The sequence below is a fragment of the Scomber japonicus genome, chromosome 2, assembly GCF_027409825.1.
Source record: "Scomber japonicus isolate fScoJap1 chromosome 2, fScoJap1.pri, whole genome shotgun sequence".
Lineage (NCBI taxonomy): Eukaryota > Metazoa > Chordata > Actinopteri > Scombriformes > Scombridae > Scomber > Scomber japonicus.
Window position 1 is genome coordinate 37,735,990 of NC_070579.1, and position 23,189 is coordinate 37,759,178.

The 23,189-nt window shown below is 38.7% G+C and overlaps 1 protein-coding gene across 5 annotated transcripts in view; it reads right to left on the reverse strand.

Annotated features, from left to right (window-relative positions):
* tenm3 (teneurin transmembrane protein 3) overlaps positions 1–23,189 on the reverse strand; it is a 237,767-nt gene that overhangs the window by 77,692 nt on the left and 136,886 nt on the right. For 4 of the 5 annotated variants that reach the window (XM_053329180.1, XM_053329172.1, XM_053329158.1 and 1 more), the window contains 6 exons: positions 20,265–20,465; positions 16,843–17,028; positions 9,190–9,336; positions 5,025–5,155; positions 4,774–4,862; positions 450–569 (listed from right to left, as the gene is read on the reverse strand). In XM_053329180.1, the coding sequence (XP_053185155.1) occupies positions 450–569; positions 4,774–4,862; positions 5,025–5,155; positions 9,190–9,336; positions 16,843–17,028; positions 20,265–20,465 (874 nt within the window). Of the gene's footprint in view, positions 1–449; positions 570–4,773; positions 4,863–5,024; positions 5,156–9,189; positions 9,337–14,729; positions 14,757–16,842; positions 17,029–20,264; positions 20,466–23,189 lie in introns of all 5 variants that reach the window. The other variant, XM_053329165.1, reaches the window with a different exon arrangement.

Consider the following 23,189-nt stretch of genomic DNA (forward strand, 5'->3'; position numbering starts at 1 on the left):
GAGAGAGGCAATGTATGGGGATGGATGGCTGCTCCTAAATGCATTCTGGATGGACTGGCCAGGTGCATCCAGCCGCACTAACACAGTCTCTGCCTACCAGGATCTGAAGGGAGAAACACACACAAACACAGCAGCCAAGGCCAAGACACAAACCTCAGAGTTATGGCAAAGCCAGAGGGCCATCACAGCTGTTTTTAGGTTTGTCTCATATCCTATTTCAGTTAATGCCTGCTGCAGATGCGCAATCAAAACACTGCAAGGTGCTGTATATCTTGTGTAAAGAATGAGTTTTGGCAGTCTTGGATAGATTATATGTCTTCCAGCTCATCAGTCTCTGGCAGTATGTGACATTGATCTTATATTTATTCAATGCAGGGTGAGGTGATCTAGATGCAACCTAAATCTAAAACAGATTATACATCATACTGTATAGAAATATATATACGCACATGCCATCCTTGCGTGTTACAGTGTATCCATGTTCAGGATAGTGGACAAACGTCACATTGACTCCAATCAGAGGCGTTCCATCAGCTGTCAACACCTGACCTCGAATTATTGACACCAAGCTGGAAGGAGAAAAAGAAAGAGACTGTGTATAGGCAAAGATGTATAAATATATACACACACACATACATACAATATGTATATCAATCATCGTGTTATGTTAATGTCATTTTGTTTCATAGTGAGAGAGAGAGAGAGAGAGAGAGAGAGAGAGAGAGAGAGAGAGAGAGAGAGAGAGAGAGAGAGAGATTATTATTATTAAAGCTGCACCACAGAACATTTACATCAGAAATTATGTTTTCACTTTACTTAATTGTGTAAATGTAGCCCTTGAGGATAGAAAAGTCATCTTGGGCCAGTCATTTAATTCTACACACACACACACACCTCCACACACTGCAGCTTCTCTTATCATCACTATTACTTCTTGTGAGGGGAGCTGCGGTGTGCACTGAGGCATCACTTGAAACAACAACTGTGGTGGCAACTGCTGAGCAGTGAGAGTGGAGACAATGTAATAGGACACTGATGTTACCACAGCGCACATCCTTATCACACTCATTTGCATATTCTTACACTGCAACACTCTTTTCAGGAGTTACATTCAAGTGACACTTATGATACTAGAGCCCGATCAATATGGGATTTTTGAAACGGATACAGATTTTATAGTTGAAAAATTCACAGATATGGTGGCCGATATAATTCATTTTTGAATTGGAATGAAAATATACCTTTTTATGTGGATTGCTCACTTGTGATTTTGCACTGGTATGAGGCTGCTTTATTAAACATGTAACTAATGAAGCATATTTAACATTGTTAAGCATTTCTAGAAATGAACACTAACAAAATAGAGAATAAATAAAAATAAAATAGCAAAATAAACATCAGTACTGTACCATATCAGTCATTATTTCAACTCAAATGATCAATATTTCACCGTTCACAACTATAACTCACAACCAGCAGAGTGAAGAGATGAAGAGCGCCAGAAACATTATTACACATGTTCAGGGCAAACTTTCAACAGTGGAATACCAGACATGTAATGTCTAATGAAATGTAAATGTTTATAAATGTAATGACTGTAATTGTTCAGTTGGAGACAAACTGTAGTGTGAGGCCTGAACAAACCTGCTTAGTGTCAATACATGTTCACACATTAGCTTCCGCTTAGCTAACAAGCTGTAGCTACGTGGTTAGCTGGCTAGCTAACGGCTAATGCTGCTAACGAGTATGATGAACTGTTTTCAGTGAGAGTTTATTCACTTTCCAGCATTGTGTCTCATCAGCTAGGTCACAATGTAGCATGAAGCTAGCAGTGAACGCTCTGATGCTAACCTTTAGCCTGCTACATTACCGACTGTACTGATAAACTACAGCTAACATGTGAAAAGTTGTCAGGGACTAAATGTTATATTAGTTATATTGAAAAGGGGAAATGACGGGCTCATTATTAATTAACTTCTCAGTATGTGTTTTCAAACTCTTTGGTAACTTACTGTGGAAACACCTCTTCACTCCAAGTCTATACTACCGTTAGCACTGATGCTAACTCCGCCCCTCATGCTGTAGACAGTGCTGACAGTATTGTAAACAATGAAGTCACAGCGCGCTCTGCTGGACAAACTACGTAATGACACCATGTCTAAATCACCACAAGCATCAGTCAAAACACCTTAGGCCACTAAATTCAATTAAATTGAATTACTATTATTCTATTGTCTATTTATTTCCTAGTTTAGTCGATAACATTTTCCGTAGATCAAGATTACATTTCGTCCTTTTTGACATGCACCCCTCCTTGCTTGTATTTCATTTGCAGGTTGAAGACATGATTTAGCTTTGATAACAGCAACTTTAAGATCTGTATAACAAATGTCATGTTTTATTTAGTTTAACAGTATAATTTTTTGTTTGTTTTCATTAAAACAAATGGCTAAAGCTAGTGTTGACATTAGCTCTGAATGTTGGAGTAGAAAACCATCACTGCCAATATTAAGCGTCTCCCTGAAGACTGAAAATCCTAAGAAACAAAATTAAGACCATCATCAAACTCTTAAACACCAAACACATATCTGGAGACAAATAAAAAGGAGTGAGGCAGAATTTATTGCACCTTTTAACAGCCTGTTGAATGAAGTAGTGCCAAACCACAATGGAATTAATGCTGTGGGTAAAGAGCTAATATAAAAATAATGAAAAAACATAATACTAATACTACTAATAGAAATAAAACTTTGATTAGCTCTAGTCATTGAGGAACCTTCATCTCATCAGATATATACTCAGTTTAGTTTTTTAGTTTTAGCTCTATCAGCTGATAACTTTATTGAACACCTGTTTGATCCAATTAACTTGTTGAGTTAAATATTATTACTGGTGGATATGATGAAAATAAAAGTCTAAACTCGATGAAAGTGATAACTGATGCGGGTGAATTGATGCATCTATGTCACACTGTAGGCATCAGATTTGAAATGCCAATATTACAGAAGCAACACAGATTTGTCCTGTTGTTCTTTGTGTTTACTGCTGCATGAGTAGGATATAATGAATGAATGGAAAAAGGAGAAATGCAGAGGAAGAAAATGAAACTAAGAGTTTCCACGGTGAATCATCTGCTGAGTGTTTGATGGTTATTTATATCTGCGTCGTAATACAACCGCCATGAAACAATCAGAAAATAATGTTTTATTTCCACTAATTCACCGGCTTTGTTCTCACTACCGCTTGCTCTCCTGCGTGCTCTCTCAGCTCGCATCCGCTATCTCTATCACAGTTTTGGCCACCGAGTCCTCATTTGATGAGAAAATCAAAACAAGGTCGGGGCGGAGGCGTCGAGGCAGTTTGATGCATTTAATAACGCTTTTACTGCCCATACGTTCATTTAAAACCATAGATGTACTTCAAAAACATGCACATCAGACGCTTTCAATGCATTAGACTCATGTTTTATGAAACTGCTATTTCCTTTTAAATGTACATCTCAATATAACTTTTAATAGGATTATGTCAAAGTCATCAGTGGGGAATTCTAATCCAATAACATCTTTCAGTACTACTTATAGGATGTATAAGGTGCTTCCCTTTCAGCTCATTAAATATGCAATTACAATTACATACAATCTAATGTATGTTATGTATGTTTATCTCCCTCTGCAAGTATGTGTGTGTGTGTGTCACTGTTAGCTCAAGGAGAAATTAAAACAATTTATTTTTCTTTTAAAGTGTGTAGCAGCCATTCTTAAATGTCCTTCAACCCCCTCCCCCACACATGTGAACGCACACGCGCGCACACACACGCGCAGTTGCCCACACACACACAAAACACACACACACACACACACACACACACACACACACACACACACACACACACACACACACACACACACACACACACACACACACACACACACACAGGCAGGCTCAATATTGTTTTGAAGTCTAATAAAACATTTTTATTATAAGGTTGCAGCCCCATTCCATTATGGAAATACAGGACATTTTTATTACAGGGTTGTGGCCCTCTGCTCTTATGAAACATTCAGACTAGCATAAAAATGTGACAAAAGCAGAAAAATGGCTGAACAGAATTGCCGTCATGTTTCTTCCCTGTCAGTAGCTCTGCCTTTCACTCTCTATTTTTTTTGCAGGCTGCCACCATCTCTTTCTCTCTTATCATATTTAATGAATGTTATGTCCAAGGCAGATGTGGGCTAATGTGGATTGTGGCAAGACAAAATTGGCAGACCTCAAGTCTTTGCATTGTGATGTCTGTCACACCCCCACGTTTATCCACACAGACAGCTAAGCCAGCCTACAACTGCTCACTTTATGGTAAATAAAAGGAGGGGAAGCTATGACCTGCAGGCGGAAGCATTATGAGTCAAACAATCACCACTATAGAAGGAAACAGTCAGATGAGAAACACATTATCCATGATCCCACTATGATGAAAAACAACAGTGTTTGTGCATAAGAACAGGAAGTAATTTTAGCCCTTGTTATATGAACTGAAGCCCTGGTGATTTTGTTCTTTGCTGTATAAAGAAAGCCACACAGTCACCCGCTGCACTGTAATACTGTGTGCAGGATGTACTTCTGCTACATTCTTACAACACACGTGTGCTTTCATCTCCTGATGCTTGCTTTCAAATGGATGATTAAACTGATTTGTTTACAAGGCGTCTGTGTCACGTTGCAGCTCTAACTGCTGCTGCTGTATAACTGGATTTCTGCACATAGCTGCGTGCTTACCTTTTATTGAACGGACTGTCTCCAGTGATGACATGAGTGGATTCAGGACCAACTAGGAAGTGGATGCGCTGGTAGAAAGACCTGGCAGCCTACAGGAACAGAAATAAATGACAAACATTGAGAATATAAAAGCTAGCATGGTGCCTCCTGTCACCTTCCTGATATATTTTGCTACATTTAAAAGTGATGTTGGTTGGTACAGGGACATGAAAGTTCCAATATTGACATTGTTTTTGATTGGATCTACTTACCTGCTGAGAAGCCAATGAGGACTGAGACTGGCTAAGCACCTCCCCTGGGTCCGGTGACCCTTTGCAGTATAACTGGTTCTGACAGGAGGGCTGCAGACAGCAGTCTGGATCCATGCAGTCAGCCAAGCCATCTGAAACACACATATACACACACATTTGACACACAGACTTCCATTCATTTTGCACAACCTAACCAAAACCTCAGTCTAACCTTAACCATAACCTTACCTCTATTCATAAAACAAACAAAACTCTGGTCAAAAACGGTCATTGTTATAATATAAAAACAGAAGGAATGGTTATTTGAATAAACACCAATCAGCAAAGATGATTTTGTAACAGGATCCATCTGTGAATGAAGCGCTCAGACACAGACTCATCTTCTAATGAAGGAGGTGTGACCACAATAATCATGAATATATAAAACTGAATGTCCAAAACCTGGAACACACAGCAAGAGACTAAATACAATCCAGATTAATATATGGGAATGCATTTAAATGAAAAAACTGTTGAATAAATAACTTTCATACTATACATATTGTATATTTATTGTGTGTACATTATTTTTTATAGAGAAAGTAGAGAAATCTATAATGGGAACACGCAGCATGTAAAAGGAAATAGATTAAGAAGTATGTAAATGATTTGTATTTTTCAAGGGAGCATAGAAAAAATACACAAAATACATATAAATAATCTAAACATGTAAAGGACAAATAACATGTATATTTAATAAGGAGCTATATGATCCTTTTAAATAGTTTGAAATCTTTAATAGAAACATGTCATAGGAAAATGTAGAGACAAAATACATCAACAAAATATATTAGCATGTAAAAGTAAACTATCTGACCCTTTAACCCAGTTTGAGATTTGCTAGTAAGTGTGCCAGGAACCTAAGAGCTGATTGCTATGTACCTCCTTACTATTTATTTATTTATTTTTCACATATTCAACCTGAGGAACTGTTTTTTACATCCCCATACAGGTAAAAACCAAAATACGTGGTCAATCGCTTGGAATGTCCTTGTGGGTTAGCATATATAGATGGAACTAAATGGAGTTTAAAAAAATGAGGATTTCTGAATATAAAAGTAGCATAAGGAATACAGATGAAAAATCCTTGGCAGCTAGAAACTTCAATTCAACTGGCCATGATATACTGTATGTTCCCTTGAATTTCAAGGTGTAGAAATGGTTGATGGTTTTAAAAGGGCTGGAGGTAGGGACAGAATTCTGTTACATTACAAGCTGAGTAAAAGAAGAGAAGCTATTGGGTTGCTTCTTATAATTTATCAGGGTCTCTAATCCATATTTAGACTGTATAGAGGCATTTATTCTTGACTTTGTGTCTATGATATTTAAGTGCTCCCATTTTTCATCACCATCACTCATTTTCCACTATAGAGGTAATGTACAATGTGAATGCATGGTTATCTCTTTATTATGTTTGATAGTAATTGTTTTTTCATTCATGTATGTTTGCATTTGAACATCTGGATTGTATTTCTCTCTATATCAGAAGTGTCAAACTCAATTTCATTCAAGGGCCACATACAGATCAATTTGATCTCATGTGGGCCGGATCATTAAAAAGATGGGAGGAAAGAAGGAAGGAAGGAAGGATATCAGAAGGGAAGGAAGGAAAGACAGGCAAAAGGAAGGATGGAAGAAAGGTAGGAAAGACAGACAGTGAAGGATGTAAAGAAGGAAGGACAGACAGAAGGAAGGAAGGGAGGAAGGAAGAACAGAAGGAAGAAAGGGAATAAGGACAGATGGAAGGAAGGACAGAAGGAAGGAAGGAAGGTAGGGAGGACAGATGGAAGGAAGGACAGAAGGAAGAAAGAAAGGGAGGACAGATGGAAGGAAGGACAGAAGGAAGAAAGAAAGGGAGGACAGATGGAAGGAAGGACAGAAGGAAGAAAGAAAGGGAGGAAGGTAGGGAGGACAGATAGAAGGAAGGAAGGAAGGAAGGAAGAAAGGAAAAAAGGAAGGTATGAAGGACAGATGGAATGAAAGGAAAGAACACAGGATGGCAAGTGGGCCGGATCGCACACCTTGGCGGGCCGTATCTGGGCCGCGGGCCGCATGTTTGACACCCATACTCTTTATAGTCTGTTGCTATGTGTATCACGTATTAACATTCAGTTTTATATATTCATTACCGTCCACCTTTTTACTGATTATTGTGGTCACACCTCCTTCATTAGTGGAGGCGGGATCCTGTTAAAAAATCATATATTCTCTTTGCTGATTGGTGTTTAAACCTCACCTGTCTATTTAAATTAACACTCCTGGAATGTGTTCATTTTGGTCCACGATAAATAAGAAGACTATAGATGTGTAAGTGTAGGTGTTTTGTTTGTTTTTATAATGAAACACACACACACACACACACACACACACACACACACACAAAGTTAGAGGTGGATGAAGGAGGAGGCGGGAAATGGGGATGAGAATGGATGGATGGATGGAAGGAAGGGATGAGGAAGCAACGGAGGGATTAGGAAGCAATGAAGGATGATGAAGGGATTAAGAATAATTAACAATGCAGGGATACAGTGAGGACAGGAATGCAGCGGTAACAAGAATGGGGGGATGAAAAAGAGACAGGGATGGAGGTAGCACAATGAATTGAAGGGAAGAGGAGGAAAAAAAAGAGGCGCTGTGCTGTGCTGTCTGAATAAACTGTCAAACATAGATAGGCTTCTGAGGTAGGAATGAATCAATAAATAAAGGCAGGGATGGAGAGAATGGCTGAGAATGATGAGGGAGAAAATGAAGGATTGAGGAATGAAGAAAAATGAGAGATGTAGAACAATTAGAATGTGAACAGTGTGTATGTATTAAATGCTGCCAAGAAGAATAAAGACAGAGGAAGGAGGATGGACGGCTGGAATGTAAATGATGAGGAGCAGAGATGGAATGAAGGGAAAAGAAGGATTAAGGAAAGGAGGGATGGAGAGCAAGAGAGAAGGAGGAGCGGAGGGGGAGACACAGATGAAGGGATAGAAGGATAGAGGGAGGTATGTAAGGTAATAAAATCTGGGCTACCATTTGTCTCTGTTAGTTTATAAAAGCCAGTTGTACATCTGGTGAGCAGGCACCAGGGACTGCCATTAAACACACACACACACACACACACACACACACACACACACACACACACACACACACACACACACACACACAGATTGAAAGAAAGAGCCCCTTCTCTCCCAGCCTATTCTATCTTTCTTTTTTCTTTTTTATCTTTATGTTTTCTGTCCACCTTTTCAATTAGCACCACACTCTAATCAGACTAGGTTCTGCTTGTAGGATGCTCAGAAAAGCATCTGCTGTAAAGCTGCTCATGTTTCGCACCGTTAATGTACTTTTCTTTTTTCTTTTTTTTTATACATCCACACCATTTTTTTCTTCCCAAATCTGAGGTTTCATTTCTTCCTCCAGAAATGTACGACTGCTCGAGTTTTATTCATGCTTCTTTTTGAAAGCCCTCTGCCTTTTGAACGCTGCAGCTCATTTATTTCACATGAAAGGCCCAATCCCGACTGGTGTTCAGAAGCCTTTCCACCCCACTGTCACCTCAAGGTTGATACTACATGTTGTGCATTCTTCCAGGAGGTGAGGAGCTGTACTCTCTACGTACAGTACAGTGGCTCTCGCTGCAGGTACACTACACATCAATATGTAACTCTCAGCAGGAAGCTGCCACTTCATCATTTAGATTCATGTTTTTCATTCCACTCAGATTGTCAGGTGATACTGTATTCCTGAAGCCATTTCTGATATGGATATTTGAGAGTCAAACATTTTTTTTGTATAAACACATGGCATAATAAGGTATTTTTCATGAGTTTAATTAAAAAACAACAGAAAGCACTACATGGGGAAGCATATAACTATGGCTATACAAGCTCACATTGCCCAAATATCCAGGATTTTATACATTATGTGGATATGACTTGGAGTCTGCCATGTTGCACCACCATGTTTCTACAGTAGCCCAAAATGGACAAACTGAACCCTGGTTTTAGAGAGGGCCACTACATCCTACGTACTGCACTTTTACATTGAAGTGACTCCACCAACATTTGTCCTTCCATCCATCTATTTAACCATATATCCGCACACATACATATAATGTACACAAACATACCTCCTTCATTATCCTTGCTGTCGGTACAGAGTGTTTCCATGGCTACGTGACACCCGGCCCCTCTCCATCCAGATTGGCAAATGCAGTGCCAGCCACTGGCCTCCAGGGTGCATCGTCCATTGTTGTTGCAGAGACCTGGACAACCCTCTGGACACAGGGAACAAACACAGTAACACAAGTTAGAGCAGTGGGATTGAGTTGGGGGGGGTCACTGCTGGCCATCAGTGTGTGGAATAGGCTTTAACCAATACACATTTTGAAGGTAGGTGATGATAGTTTTTTGCACTGGAGCTCTGAAAGATGAGAATTTTTTTATTCACTGGGCCATTTTCATGCAGCGAACTCAATGTTTCGCTCCCTCAAACAGCACTGAGACCATCATGGGACAATAAATCTCTACTGTGAGTCAGAAACAGCCTGAGGTGGGTTGGCAGCTCCTTAAGGGAGAAGGCAGCGTTCACTGCTCAGTTTTACACTGCTGAGTAAAATTTCCCTCTAACCACACTGAAGTTATTCCTCTGTTCACACATCTGACGAAATGAAAACAAATACACATGGTGTGGTCTAGAAATAAATGGAGAAATTATCCATAGTCATCAGAGCAGCAGCTTGTGTGTTTGCAAGGATGAACTTTGACTACAGCTTAGATATAAAAAGAAAAGAATAGGACAGGATGTCTAAGTTAGCTTCATATTTCATAAGCAGGGTTCAGATTTTATTTCAAATAAAACATTGTCTACAATGACTGCATGAAAGCAGCATTACAGCTGCACTCACAGCCCAATACACAATCACTGGGATTACACATTAAATCAGAAGTATAAAACAAGCAAAACTCTCAGGATTGCAGTTATGTGTGTAAGGAGTGTGTGCCGTGTACTGATCCAAACTGAAGTGTATCTTTTCCAATAGATGCATGTGGAATCATCAGATAAGAAATGGTATAAGACATTAAAAAACACACAGTGCTCAGCTCTGGTGTTTCTCTTGAGATCTTAGCTGTTGTGAATGTGTGATATTCCAAAAATTCTTTGTGTATGAGTAAAGCAATGTGAGGATCAAGAAAGTTAAAAACATGTGTGCATCATTTATTGTTACCACTAAAAGCCAGTCTTTGTTTTTCTTTTACAGAAGCTTCTATTAAATAAGATGAGTCTAACAGCATATGCAGTCTCTTTAGACCAGTGTATCAGCTTCCTCTCACATATGGAGCCATTACTAGACATCTCTAGTCACTTGAATTTGTTTTAGATGACACCTCCATATATATATTACAAACAACGTGGAAGTTATTGAGAGTTTCACTGTCCCAAGGTGGTTTAGTTCTGTTTTGGAAACTTTAACAAGTCAGCACAAACTAACTGTCAGCAGCTTCAGTCCAAAAATACCAGTCTTCCAAAACCCATATTGGTTTAATCCTGATGTGTGTAAAGGCACTTGGCCTTTAAAATGCACCTTTCTTCAACAAATGGTCTGACAGACTGAAAGACAGATCGATAGACAAATAAGACAGATAAATACATTAATCCACAGGTGAGAGACACAGACTGACAGACAGACAGACAGTCAGCCTTTAGTGAAATGCACTGATGTTGTAGTTTCACATGAACCAAGACTAAGATTGAATACAGCCAAAATGGCTATTATGTGCTGAATGGCTTCAATCAGAAATGAATCTAAAATAATAGGCTTTTTTTTCATCTGTAAACAAAGAAAGTTGTTATTTTTTGCATAATATGATGATGCAGAACGGAGCATTCAAAAAACAAACAAACCAAAAAAAAAAAAATAGAACAAAGTAAAACCGACTTCAAAGTTGAAAGCAACGCATTTTGAGAATTTTTTAAGTTTATATGTCCAAGTGAAGTCTACCCAAATTAAACACCCAGCGATCTGACAGAGACTGACACTTTTTTTTCTTCTTTCTATTTAGTATTATGGATTCCTCTAATCTTTTAGTCAGTGAATCAAACAAAATCACAGGTTAAAATCCATGTGAAAACACAACAGGTAGACAGATACACAGCGCACAAAGTATAGGGACGACAGGGTGGTTTGGACTGCATGCCTCCAAAAAGTTATACTTTATGTCTCTGTTTGACATTCCTTGATCACAGAATAGACAGTGAGGCTGGCAATCCAGCAGAGACACTGATTAAGAAACAGTGAATATCAGAACCAAGCAAAGCCCTGCTGGAGAGACAGGTAAAGGTGGTGAAAGGGGGTGAAAGGGGGTGAAAGGGGGTGTGGGGGGTGGTGGGACAGAACAGAACAGATAGATAGACGAAAGACAGGGGGGAGCAGTTGGCTAAATTAACACAGACATATATATATATTTATATATAAATATGTAAAGCTTCTGGATGCAAAACGAAACAGGAGTCACACACCTTTGGATTTTTGTGTGTGTATGTGTGTGTGTGTGTGTGTGTGAATTGCCATTTTTGTAACATCAGTATCATCTGTATTGTGTGTGTGTGTGTGTGAGAGAATCAGAGAAAGGAACATTAATGATGTAACAAGAAAAAACAGACAGACAAATAAATATTTGAGGCCAGAAATAAAGACATGGAACAAGAAGTGTGATAGGAAGAAGAAACATAGAAAATAAATACACTGAGCTTTGAGAAAGACAAATGCAAAAAAGAAAGAACAATAAAATGAAATGAAATAAATCTGAACCAAAACCAAACTAAACAAGTAAATAAATAAAGAGAAGATCGACAGAAATGAACAAAGCAGAGTGTGGAGTGGTTGTATTTTGGGACAGTAAGGCCTTTAATTAAATCTTTGGCATGAATTACCTTTATATCCTGAGAATAGGAGAGGGCACGAGGGAGAGAGGGAGGAAAATTAGGGAAAAAACGTAAATCGAACAAAAGCAGCACTGCCAAATATACTCTCTGTGATGGACAGATAGATGGAAACAGCAGCCAAAAGAAGAGGAGGAAAAAAGAGGAAGAGCTTGGGATCACGGGAGTGCAGTAACAGAGAGAGACAAGGCAGCAGAACCTCAACCTCAAAAGTCAGCTGATCATACAAATCTACGTCTTCATTCACACTGAAATCGCACAGGAAGGAAGAAAGACAACAGGCGGGTGGCAGAAAAACACACATTAAAAATCCAAACAATGAAAAGTTTAATAGAGTAAAGCTGATATTCTAAAACAAAACATTTCTCAAATCAAATCCTGTGTTCCAGTGCATTTTGGATCCATAAATTACAATAAGTACAATAGGATTTAGATGGAGAATGATACAGTTGCAATCAAATAGAAGCTGGAGAAATATGGGAAAGAGTATTGATACACAGTACTCTTTTTGGAGATGTGGTTAGTAGAAGCAGACATCACCACAGCTGTGTGTGTGTGTGTGTGTGTGTGTGTGTGTGTGTGTGTGTGTGTGTGTGTGTGTGTGTGTGTGTGATTTTAATATTTAAATGTGACTATTATGAAAGTACAAGTGAGGGATTTATTATTTCCCCATTAGAAAAGAAAGCAAAATAACTGTTGGACCTCCTCATAGGGAAATTCATTTTATATACATTATAATTGAAAAGTTAAGCGAATCCCCTCTAATCAGAAAATGCATTTTTCTCCTTCCTTATCTGTGCAGAATGATGTGTTTTCACATCCATCTGCTAAAAGATTAGTGTTTACATTAAATCAGAGTATAAAAGGAACTATTGTGCTCATTTCCAGCTCTATATTTTTATTCTGAATAGCTAAAGCAGGCATGTCCAAACTATTCCACAAAGGGCCATGTAGCTGCAGGTTTCTGTTCCAACCATTCAAGAGCACATGATTCGACCAATCAACTGTCTGAAGAATGAGATCAGCTGATTGGTTGGATTGAAAAACCTGCAGCCACATGGACCTTTGTGGAATAGTTTGGACATCTCTGGCCTAAAGGGTGATGTAGATACTCCAGAGCAGGAAGTAGTGTTTGCTTTGCATAGTAAGACAAAATATGAGTGTGTGAAGGCCGGGGTGGCTGATGGGTACGTAGGGTATGTGACTCATATGCAGGAGACATTGTGTTTATGTAGCAGGGGGTGAGGTGTCAGGGGGTGAGGTGTCGTTTTTATTTTGAAAATACTGGCAACAGCCCTCATCAGGATCAACCCCCAGTCTCCATCTCTTGAGGAAGATGGTATCTGGGGGAATGTTTAGGTGACATATCTGCCAGTGTATCATGCTCAGCTGTGGTGGTTGCTGCTTGTGTCTAACCTCAGCTGTAGGCTTTGCCCAATTCTACAAAACTGTGTTTCCCTGCTCCAAAAGCCCACAGAGATGCCAGAGAGGCTTCAAAGCACACATCTCAGATTCTAAAGCCAACTGTATACTGTTTGTGAGCAGGATCCAATAATATACAATAAGAACAATCACTAAAGAAAGCAATTCATTTACTAAAATGACTGCAACTGTCTTCTAAAAATAATCTAAAGGAAGGTTTTCTTTCTCATTGCCTTTTCATTTTATCATCTAGAATGAACCTGTGATGGTCAATGCACACATGGAGGCTTAAAATCTGCTCAAATTATTTAAATATTGTGACAGTGCAATGAACATTTGCTGTGCAATTGTGTGAATGCTCAAGTTAAACAAATGTCCTGTCTAAACTAAACATATGACCGTCAACTTAACCACAAATGCCGACAGTGTGAGTCAGATTGCGGTCGCTAAATCCCATTCACACACATGTGGGTGTAAAGCTGTGCTCAGACATAACAGAGAGAGGAGAGGAAACAGCGTACAGGAAAACTATTCCTAAAGCAGAGCCAGGATTTCATGGTAGACATCAAAGACTTTCAATATTATTTTTGTCTGTGTTGTGAGTGAGCTTGTCTGCTGAAAGTGAAAATATGTCATGAGTTTTAAGACTTCCCCTCAAGTCACCCAGAATGTCAAATATCACTATGTCAAACATACTGTATCTACACTGAGAAATGTAACAGCTACACAAATTTCGGAAGCCTTGTCATTCTTTTTATGCTTCATTTCTGACTTTTTAATGATCCAGCTAAAACATTTAGAATTGGGAAGATGTTCATTGCAGTGACACTAATAGATGTAGAGAAATCGTAAAATAAAAGTCAGTCATGTCAAACTTATTTATATTGAAAGGAAAGACAGAAATCTAGAAGATTACAAATTAATACATATTTGAGTGACACACTGATGAGCTGCTATTTAAATTGGCAATAAGATACAGCACAAAAAAAACAAAAACAAAAAAACAAACAAAAAAACCCTTGAAGCTACTGAGGAACCAGTGCATTGTAGGATCCTGAAAATGCCCAGTAAGTAACAGTAATGGTCCGTGTTGTCAGAGCTGGCAAAATGATAGAGGGATGAAGGGAGAAAAAAAAAACATACTCTGTGTATACATATATATATTAAAACAGTCTAAATAAAGTAAAATAAAAAACACCCATCACTGAAGCAGCCACAGCTTCACAGTATATGAAGAGAGAAGCAAAGGATGGAGGGAGGAAGAGAAAAAGCTAATGATGAGAAGAAGAAAAGGGAGTACAGTACCTTTTACTCTAATATCCGGATTGTGAGCTTTAAGAGGGGGGAAACAAAGAAAAAGAGTAGAAGGAAGGAAAGAAAGACAGAAAACAAGAAAGAAAGTATTTAGTGTAGAAAAAAATGGTCTGGGTGGAGAAGAATAGTAGAAGAGACTCTAATAACAGCATCAGTGAGGGCAGCTTCATTACACAAGTCACAATGTGATTCACCGGCCCAGTGAATGAGGAAGCAGACAGGAACAGACATTAAATTAAACACAAAGAGGGTTCAGAGAAAAAAAAGAGGAAAAAAAGAAGAAAGAAAGAGAGATGATTTGTATTACTCATCATCATATTCATCTGAGACACCTCTTAACTCTGCTACAGACGGTGAATTTTCAGAGTCCAAGATCAGACCAACAGGGCTTTATACACTGTGTTAGAGATGAAGACTGGATATGCTGGATTTAGAAAAAAAAAACCCACTAGGCGTTATGTAAACTGGGTTATTTCCATGCTGAAATATAAATACAGCCAATCAATGAATATGGAAACAATTGTACAGTGAGGTCACAGTTTCCAGCAGACTCATACAAGATGTCAATGTGATGCTTAGAGACGGGAGGACTGGAGAAGAAAAGAGCCATACAATCCCTCTAAACAAACAAGCTATTTGTTGGCTAAGCACTCTAAATGGATTTCACTGTTGTTATGCTCTCAGTGTCCTTCTCCCTGTGTGTCAGTGTGTGTGTGTGTGTATGTGTGTCTAAGTGACAATAACTGAAGCCAATTTGCGGCTCGTTCCCAGCTGATACTGTAGCTGTCTGTTTAACTACACATAGCCGCCACGAAAAGCCTCACTGCTCATCTGTTTTACTGTTTAACTATTAGAAGACATAATGATGAGGTTTCTGAACTCACCGTGGATACTCACTTAAAACCCCCCAAAACAAAACACAAAGCAATCCCACTTTCTGCCCTGCAGGTATCAAGCACAATAACAAGGCCAGGTAGTGCTCCATCCATCTATACTGAACAAGAGTTGGTGTTTCAATGTCAGAACAATCCTGCTCAACATCTACATGTTCAATTTTTGCATATGGAAAACTGTAACTGTACACTTTAACATTATACAGTAATTTCTGTCTATTATTGAGTCCCCATATTTTTATAACAATATATCAATGGTGTAGACCTTTTTTTTTTTTTAATGTGAAAACAATTTGCCAAAAAAAATCTATTTTTAAATGTATTCTCAGTTCCACTGCAGTGAGCTAGATAGTGATCTCATTTTCACTAGGCCTGTTGGAATTTCGGTATTCAAATATAATTCGAACTGTAAAAAAATAATAATCAAATTACTATTCAAATGTGTATATTTTTATATAAATGTGTTGGCTAATGTAAGCAAATCTTGTCCTTTTCATCTTGACCTCCCTGTATGTGACAATGAAATGCTTTTGTCACGTCTGAACAATAAAGTTTGACTCACATTCAGAGTGCTAACATTTAGCTTTGGTCACTTTTCAGTTGATGCAGTCCTAGTTCATTGAAAGAGGCTAGCTACAACAAGGAGAGGAATGATTCAAAATGCTCATTAACGTTAACAACGTTATTCATTTGTGACTAAGCTATTAGCAGCTAGCTGAAAGCTTTAGCATGTTTCCTGGTAATGTTGGGATGCCCTCTAGTGGACAAATTGTAAAATAACCATGTTGACAGTGGCATTGGCAAGACATAAGCCTGTATACAAGTACATAGGAAATATCAATTATAGGCTAAATATGAGCATTAAAATTTGAATATATTTTGAACATTCAAAAAAAATATAATGAATGCAATTTGAATGGGGTTATAGAGTAAATTGACAGCCCTAACATTCCTACCATGGCTCCAGTTTTTTCACAGAGCAGATACATGATTTTCCAGACATAAGCTCATTACACAACATTTTGGGATCCAGTGTGAGAGTCAAAAACAAAAAAAAAAGCTTGAGAGAATTCAAAATGTGGGAGATGAAATTCCATGTGCACGTTTGTGCATGCTAAGTCACAGTCTCACTTTTCATTCTTACACTTTTTTCATTGTGTGCGTGTGTGTGTGTGTACATTAGTGAGCGTGTGCGTGTTTGATCTACTCACCGATATTGCAGTGCTCCCCAGTCCATCCCTGGTCACACTCACACTTCCCCTCCTTACACACTCCGTTCTTGCTGCACATTGGGTGGCAGGCCTTCTGGTCACACACAGTTCCCGTCCAGCCCTCCTCGCACCGACACACACCGCCATAACAAACGCCATGGCTGCCACAGTCCACTTCACACACCTCTGTTGGAGAACAAAAAAGAAGATATTCACACACACACAAGAATTGTTTTCATATTAACATGCAATTGTGTATTACACAATGTGGACAAGACCTTGAGACATCACTTTGAGGTTTGGATATAGTTTGTGGTAATAAAAAGGAGACAACATCATCATTTTACACCTTAATGATTGCAATACAAGTAGTAGAAGCATCTGCAGCTACTGGCTCCATCAGATCTCACTGTCATTTTACCAGTTTTTCTGTATTCAACTAACATAATCATCATGCAGCCAAATAGAGAAGGTTGTAGCCTAAAGTAAAAAGAGGAAAGATTAGCAGTATGACGTTTAGTGAACTAAACATTGTTTATTGGCTTAGACAGGATACTAAAACTTCAAAGATGATGTTGCTGCAAGACTGTTTTCGTATATTCATGTGATTTTCCCACTGCTGGTGAGGACTTAAATAACTGAGGGTACTGAAAAAAAAGAAACCCTTCCTGAATTGCATTGAAAACAATGGAGGCTGTGGAAGTACCTTCACTGTTATTGGAAGCAGCAGAAACCAACAGATTTATACACAAAAAAAAACAGTTATTAATTAATAGCTATTAATAGTGCTGACAATGTGATACTGTATGTTGTGTTCATCCAAACGGCACTGCACTGAAGAGTTGAATAGAATTTTCTTCTAGACCATAATGACCTGTCCAGACAAGCTGATGGAAAATAAATGAAAAAAAATATCAATTAAGAGCTGAAGCTTTTCCCGCAAGTCTGTCCCTAATTCACCTGCATGTGTCTGTATGTGTAGGTGTCTGTGATGCTGCACAGCTGCTTGTGTGTGTGTCTTAATCAAGTAAATGTAAATATAATGTAATATAAATGCAAAATTGTATGCTGTACTTGCTTAACTGTGTGTGTAAGGGCCTGAGGTGCCTCAGGGTGTATGTGTGTGTGTGTGTGTTGCTGAATGTGTGTTTTTGGCTCTTTTTCACAGTTCCTAAGAAAAGGTCAAGAACATAACTGAACCAAAGGTATGTGTATTTGTGTGTGTATTTATTTTGTTTGTGTATGAGTGTGTGTGTGTGTGCTGTACAAAGAGTCACATCCACGTACTTAATTGGATGTGTTTTTGATGGTTTTGACAAGACAATGCTCAGCGTAGCAGCCCAAGGCAACACAAATAGAAGTGAGAGCACACACACACACACACACACACACACGCACACACGCACACACGCACACACGCACACACGCACACACGTCCTGTGTTTGTTTTTATGTCAAGCCATCTGTTACTGATCTGGCTTCCTTCTTCAGTTTTTTTTTCTTTCACCTCTTTTTCTGCATCAGTGCTGTCTCTTTTAGGTCTCTCTCTCTGTATTCTCTCTCTCTCTCTCTACAGCAACAGAAAATGGGAGACTCTATTCACTAGTAAAATGGTGATTTGGTTAACGTCAACAAATAACCTGTTATTGTTAATATTATGTATTGTATGTGTTCTATCATGTCAAATGATGTCAAACTGCTTATGCTGCCATCTTGACCGGGTCTCCCTGTATCTAAATGAACCCTCCTGGCTAAATAAAGGATACATTAATAAACATACTGTACATATATGAGCCATGTCTGCCAGGAGCCAAGGTGGCTTATAGTGTGACATCATTATGGAACTACAAACACTGTTGTGGAGGAGTTTGAGATGAATGGACTGGTAAACAAAGCGTGTAACTCTGACCGCTGTTGGTTTCCTTTAATCATAACCAGGATGTTTCCCTAACCTCAACCAATCAGGATCCATGCCTAAACCTTAAAGGAAAGGTTCACAATTTTTTCAAGTGTGTCTAACATATATATATAGGAATTGGAAGTAATACATAAACAAAAATCAATTTAAAAAACATAATTTAATATATATAGCTTTTTTAACTCATTATGATATTATATTATGATCTTCTCTCATGTAAAATATATGGATATTTGCTTTGAAACATAAAATAATGCCAAACCTATTAGTTGAACTGTGCAACCAGAAGGGTTTGTGGTCTCATCTGAACATGACTATTAAAACTATCTAGAATGACTGTGATTAGTGTGTTCAGACCAGGGTGTTGACTCACTTTTTTATATTTGATCTACAGTTTGCATGGCAACCCTGAACCCTAACTAAGACATCTTTAGACCATGATAATTCATTAGCTGCCAAATCAGCGATAACACTGGCCTTAATGTAGTTTAGATCTGAATCATGTCACAGACCTTAAGAGACTCTAAGGCAATGTCTGCCTGGCATTTTCAAACTTCTGACTCAAGTGCACATGTTTTTATCATCAAGGCACCTAAGCAGTGTAAGAGTACAGAGTGCCTGAGAAAGCACCATCATCCTTAAAATCCTTCCTGACTATGAATTGTGAACAGGTTCAGACTTTGCTTAACAGCTTGTTTTATTCACCTAATGTCTCATGAGTTGTTTCACAAACCATGTATCACATCTTTTTCTGCCTGATCCTACAGGGCTCACATGTCTATGTTTGTTATCTTAATCATGTTGTGCTTTGTAATTGCTTTTTTCATTTTATGCTGATCCTGCTCTTCTTCATCGTCTCTTAATGATCCTGTAAAGCACTTTATTAACTCTGTAAAGCATGGTGCCACATTGCTTTTACAAACACCATAAAGAAAGAGTTTACTGTTATTAAAGTCTGTGTAAAGTAAGAATAAATATGTGTTCTGAGTTTGACATACCACAGAAAAGTGTGTTGTTAACCACCCTGCCAAATTTGAATGATTAAAAAAATCACCAAATATATGAAATTAGGCTTCAAAGTTGTGTAAAAATCAGCCTGTTTCTCTGCTACCAAACGCTGTGGGAGTGCCCGCCGAGTTCGCTGAAACCCCGCCCCCTACCAAGTGTCACCTGTCAATCAAAGTCACCACCTCTACCAGAAAAATGGACGCTACGTCTGAGAACTTTCTGCTGCTAACTCAGCTGCTAGCTCAGTGGCTAGCTCAGCTGGTAGCTCGGCGGCTAACTTAACGGCTAACTCAGCTAACTGGCTAATTGTAGACTGTAGTAGTAGTAGTAAGTACTAGTAGTGTGTGCTGAATGTATTTACAAGGCTACAACAGCAGGGGTGGGTTTATGCTAATCATCACCACGTAATATCCTGTAAGAAGAATCAAAATGTATCATCTGACAGACCGTTCCATCACATCACATCACATCACATCACATGACACGTAACACGCACCTAAGGAGCAGTCAGGTCCGGTCCAGTTCTGGTCACAGGTACAGGTGCTGGTCTCAGCGTTGTGAGTGCCGTGACCTGAGCACTGGTCTGGACACATGGCCTTTGCGATCTCACAGCTGGCTCCTCCCCAGCCTGGCTGACAGTGACACTCACCATGAATACACACCCCATGGGCCGAACAGCTGGGGTCTATGCAATCCACTGGAGACAGAGAAATGAAGACAGACATAAATAGTCATTCAATTAGAAATAAAACATTTCTACAAGCAAACTATGAAGGGTTGATTTCTGTTGACTGTGTATGGTGCTGGGTTGGTATAGCTACCATGTGGGACAAAAGTGATATTATTCAACATAACATAACATAACATAACATAACATATAACGTAACATAGTTCTTATAGCTGCCCCTATATTTGAAACCAAGGACTGATAATAGGTTCTGCATACCCCAATTTGGGGTCTGCTGTATAAACTGTTAAAAAGTGGTCAAACCTATGACATCATTAACTCAATGTACACAAACAACAAGTGCACTGTCAAGATTGGCTGCATCCATGTCTTTCCCCAAACCTGTGGGGGGGGGGCAGACATGGATACAGCTTGAGTCTGTCAACATACACATTAATGAACACTCGAGGGCACCAGAACAGTCTGCAGCGCCTGACATCATCCTAACAGACACAGCATATTGATCTTCTGTAACAATTCTTCCAGACCTAGGCCCTGACAATTCATCTAACCAAGACAACAATTATGATATTCCAATACAGAAACATCTACATTTATTAATATAAAAACCTCATAATGACCTTTTATTTTCCCCTTGTGCCAGATGAAGTCATAGAAAACTATTTGGATGAGTCTCAGATCTGAAGTAGTGTGTAATGATACAGGCATCCAAGTTGTATGCTTTAAACCAAAGCTACAGACAACGAGTGAATAAATGCATATTTATTTGATTACATATGTTAATAAGTGAATAAATAAGGTATCACTGCAACATTACATTAACTCTTCAATTACAGAAGCTGTGAATGACATGAGAGACAATGAAAAAAGTCAGACATCCCAATTCAAATCTGGCTTAAAATACTGGACTCTGCTATAGAACATATTTCCTTTAATGGTTGCAAGGTCTAGAGTCCAGTTACCAACCAAGATTTTACAAAATGGGACAAACACCAAATTGAGACTCTGAAAGCACAATTCTACAAATCCCTTCTTCGCATCCAATGGAAAATTCTAAATATTGCATGCAGAGCAGAATAAGGATGATAACCTCATAATAAATATTCAAAAGAGAGTTTTGACATTTTATAATCACCTTAATGGAAGTGTTAACTGACATGTGTCATTTGAGGCTTCTACGTTACACTACATGCATCAGATGCCAAGACCAAAGAACCAACATAGATTAGTCCTGTACTTTTTTCTGCTGCATTAGATGAGTTGGATGTAATGAATGAATGAAAAGAGGAGGAAAATGAAACCTGTGTCTGTTGGTTATTATTTGTGCTATAGAACGTAAATGTCATGGAACATTCAGACAAGTGTGTGTTGTATTTTAAACATCCAGTCCTCTTCAGTGTGTGTAAATGGCAGGCCAAAAACTGAAAAGCAGTCTCTGAGCTGTGTGCAGCCTGAAAGCTTTTATAAGTGATGCAATGTCTACCAAGCTCTGTACTCTGTACTCCAGGTACAGTGTCTCTGATCTCAGCCAATGTAGCACAGACCAGAAGAAATTCAACTGTTCCCTGAATTTCTTCAACCAGGCCCTTTGGTGAAGGTAAGACTATCAGTCTGTGCCAAAAGCTCAAGGCAACCAGGTTATTGACGATTAAGAGCCTTTCCCTGCAGGAAAGCTGAGTAGCAGCCATTTCCATTTAGACAGTCTGGCACACACTCTCTCCATAGCATACTCTCAGTTCTTCCTCTGAAACTCCTCTGCTGCCAGAAAAACACCCAAAATGTTCATTCCCTGCCTCCCTGAGCTGAGGTTTCCTGAACTGTAAAAGCAAATAGTACACTTCACTAGAAATTACATGACAAGTTTACTAGATTTTAACCAAAATGTTGAGTTTACTACCAGTGGTTGACTGATAAAGGAGGCACTAGTTCACAGAAATACTTATATTCAATCTAACTTCCTCAGACAGTAAGTTTTACCTTTTTACCATCTGAAACAATCTCTTCTGGCAGCATTTTGAAATGTTCACTTTTCAAAAGAAGGGCTTTATGGCCAATATAAGCCATATGAACCATTATATAAGAGTTATTTTTGTACATGAGAGGATGATTTTCTAATAATTGTTGATGAACTCTTGTTAAAGTTCAATGTCTGGAAAAGTTTGGAAAGTGATCGCCTCACTTCATCCAATGAACCACTGGGGTGGCTGTGGCTCAGGCTCAGGAGGTAGAGTGGGTTGTCCACTAATCAGTGGTTCGATTCCCACCTCCTCCAGACCATATGGCCAAGTTTACTCATGTAAGATCCTGAACCCCCAAACTGCTCCCAAAGGTTGTGCTATTGCTGTGTGTGTGTGTGTGTGTGTGTGATTAGTTCCTCCAGATGAGCAGGTTGGCACACTGTGTTGCAGCCGCTGCCATTAGTATGTGAATGTGGCTTGTAGTATAAAAGTGCTTTGAGTGATCAGAAGACTAGAAAGGCACTATACAAATGCATTCCATTTACTACAGCTATAGCTTACATTTACTGAGTTAGGAAATTCACATTACATCATATAACAAAGTAAATTAAGTTGAAGTAATGGTGTAATATCACATACAAGTCTTTAGTAAGATAACTGAAGGTCCAAGAGTAAACTTAAGAGTAATGTAAGAGTAAACTTACTTTAAAACAATCTGTTCACCTTTGGGTTCTTTATTAATCTAACTTTAATTTGGTTATGAAGTTTGCCGGGT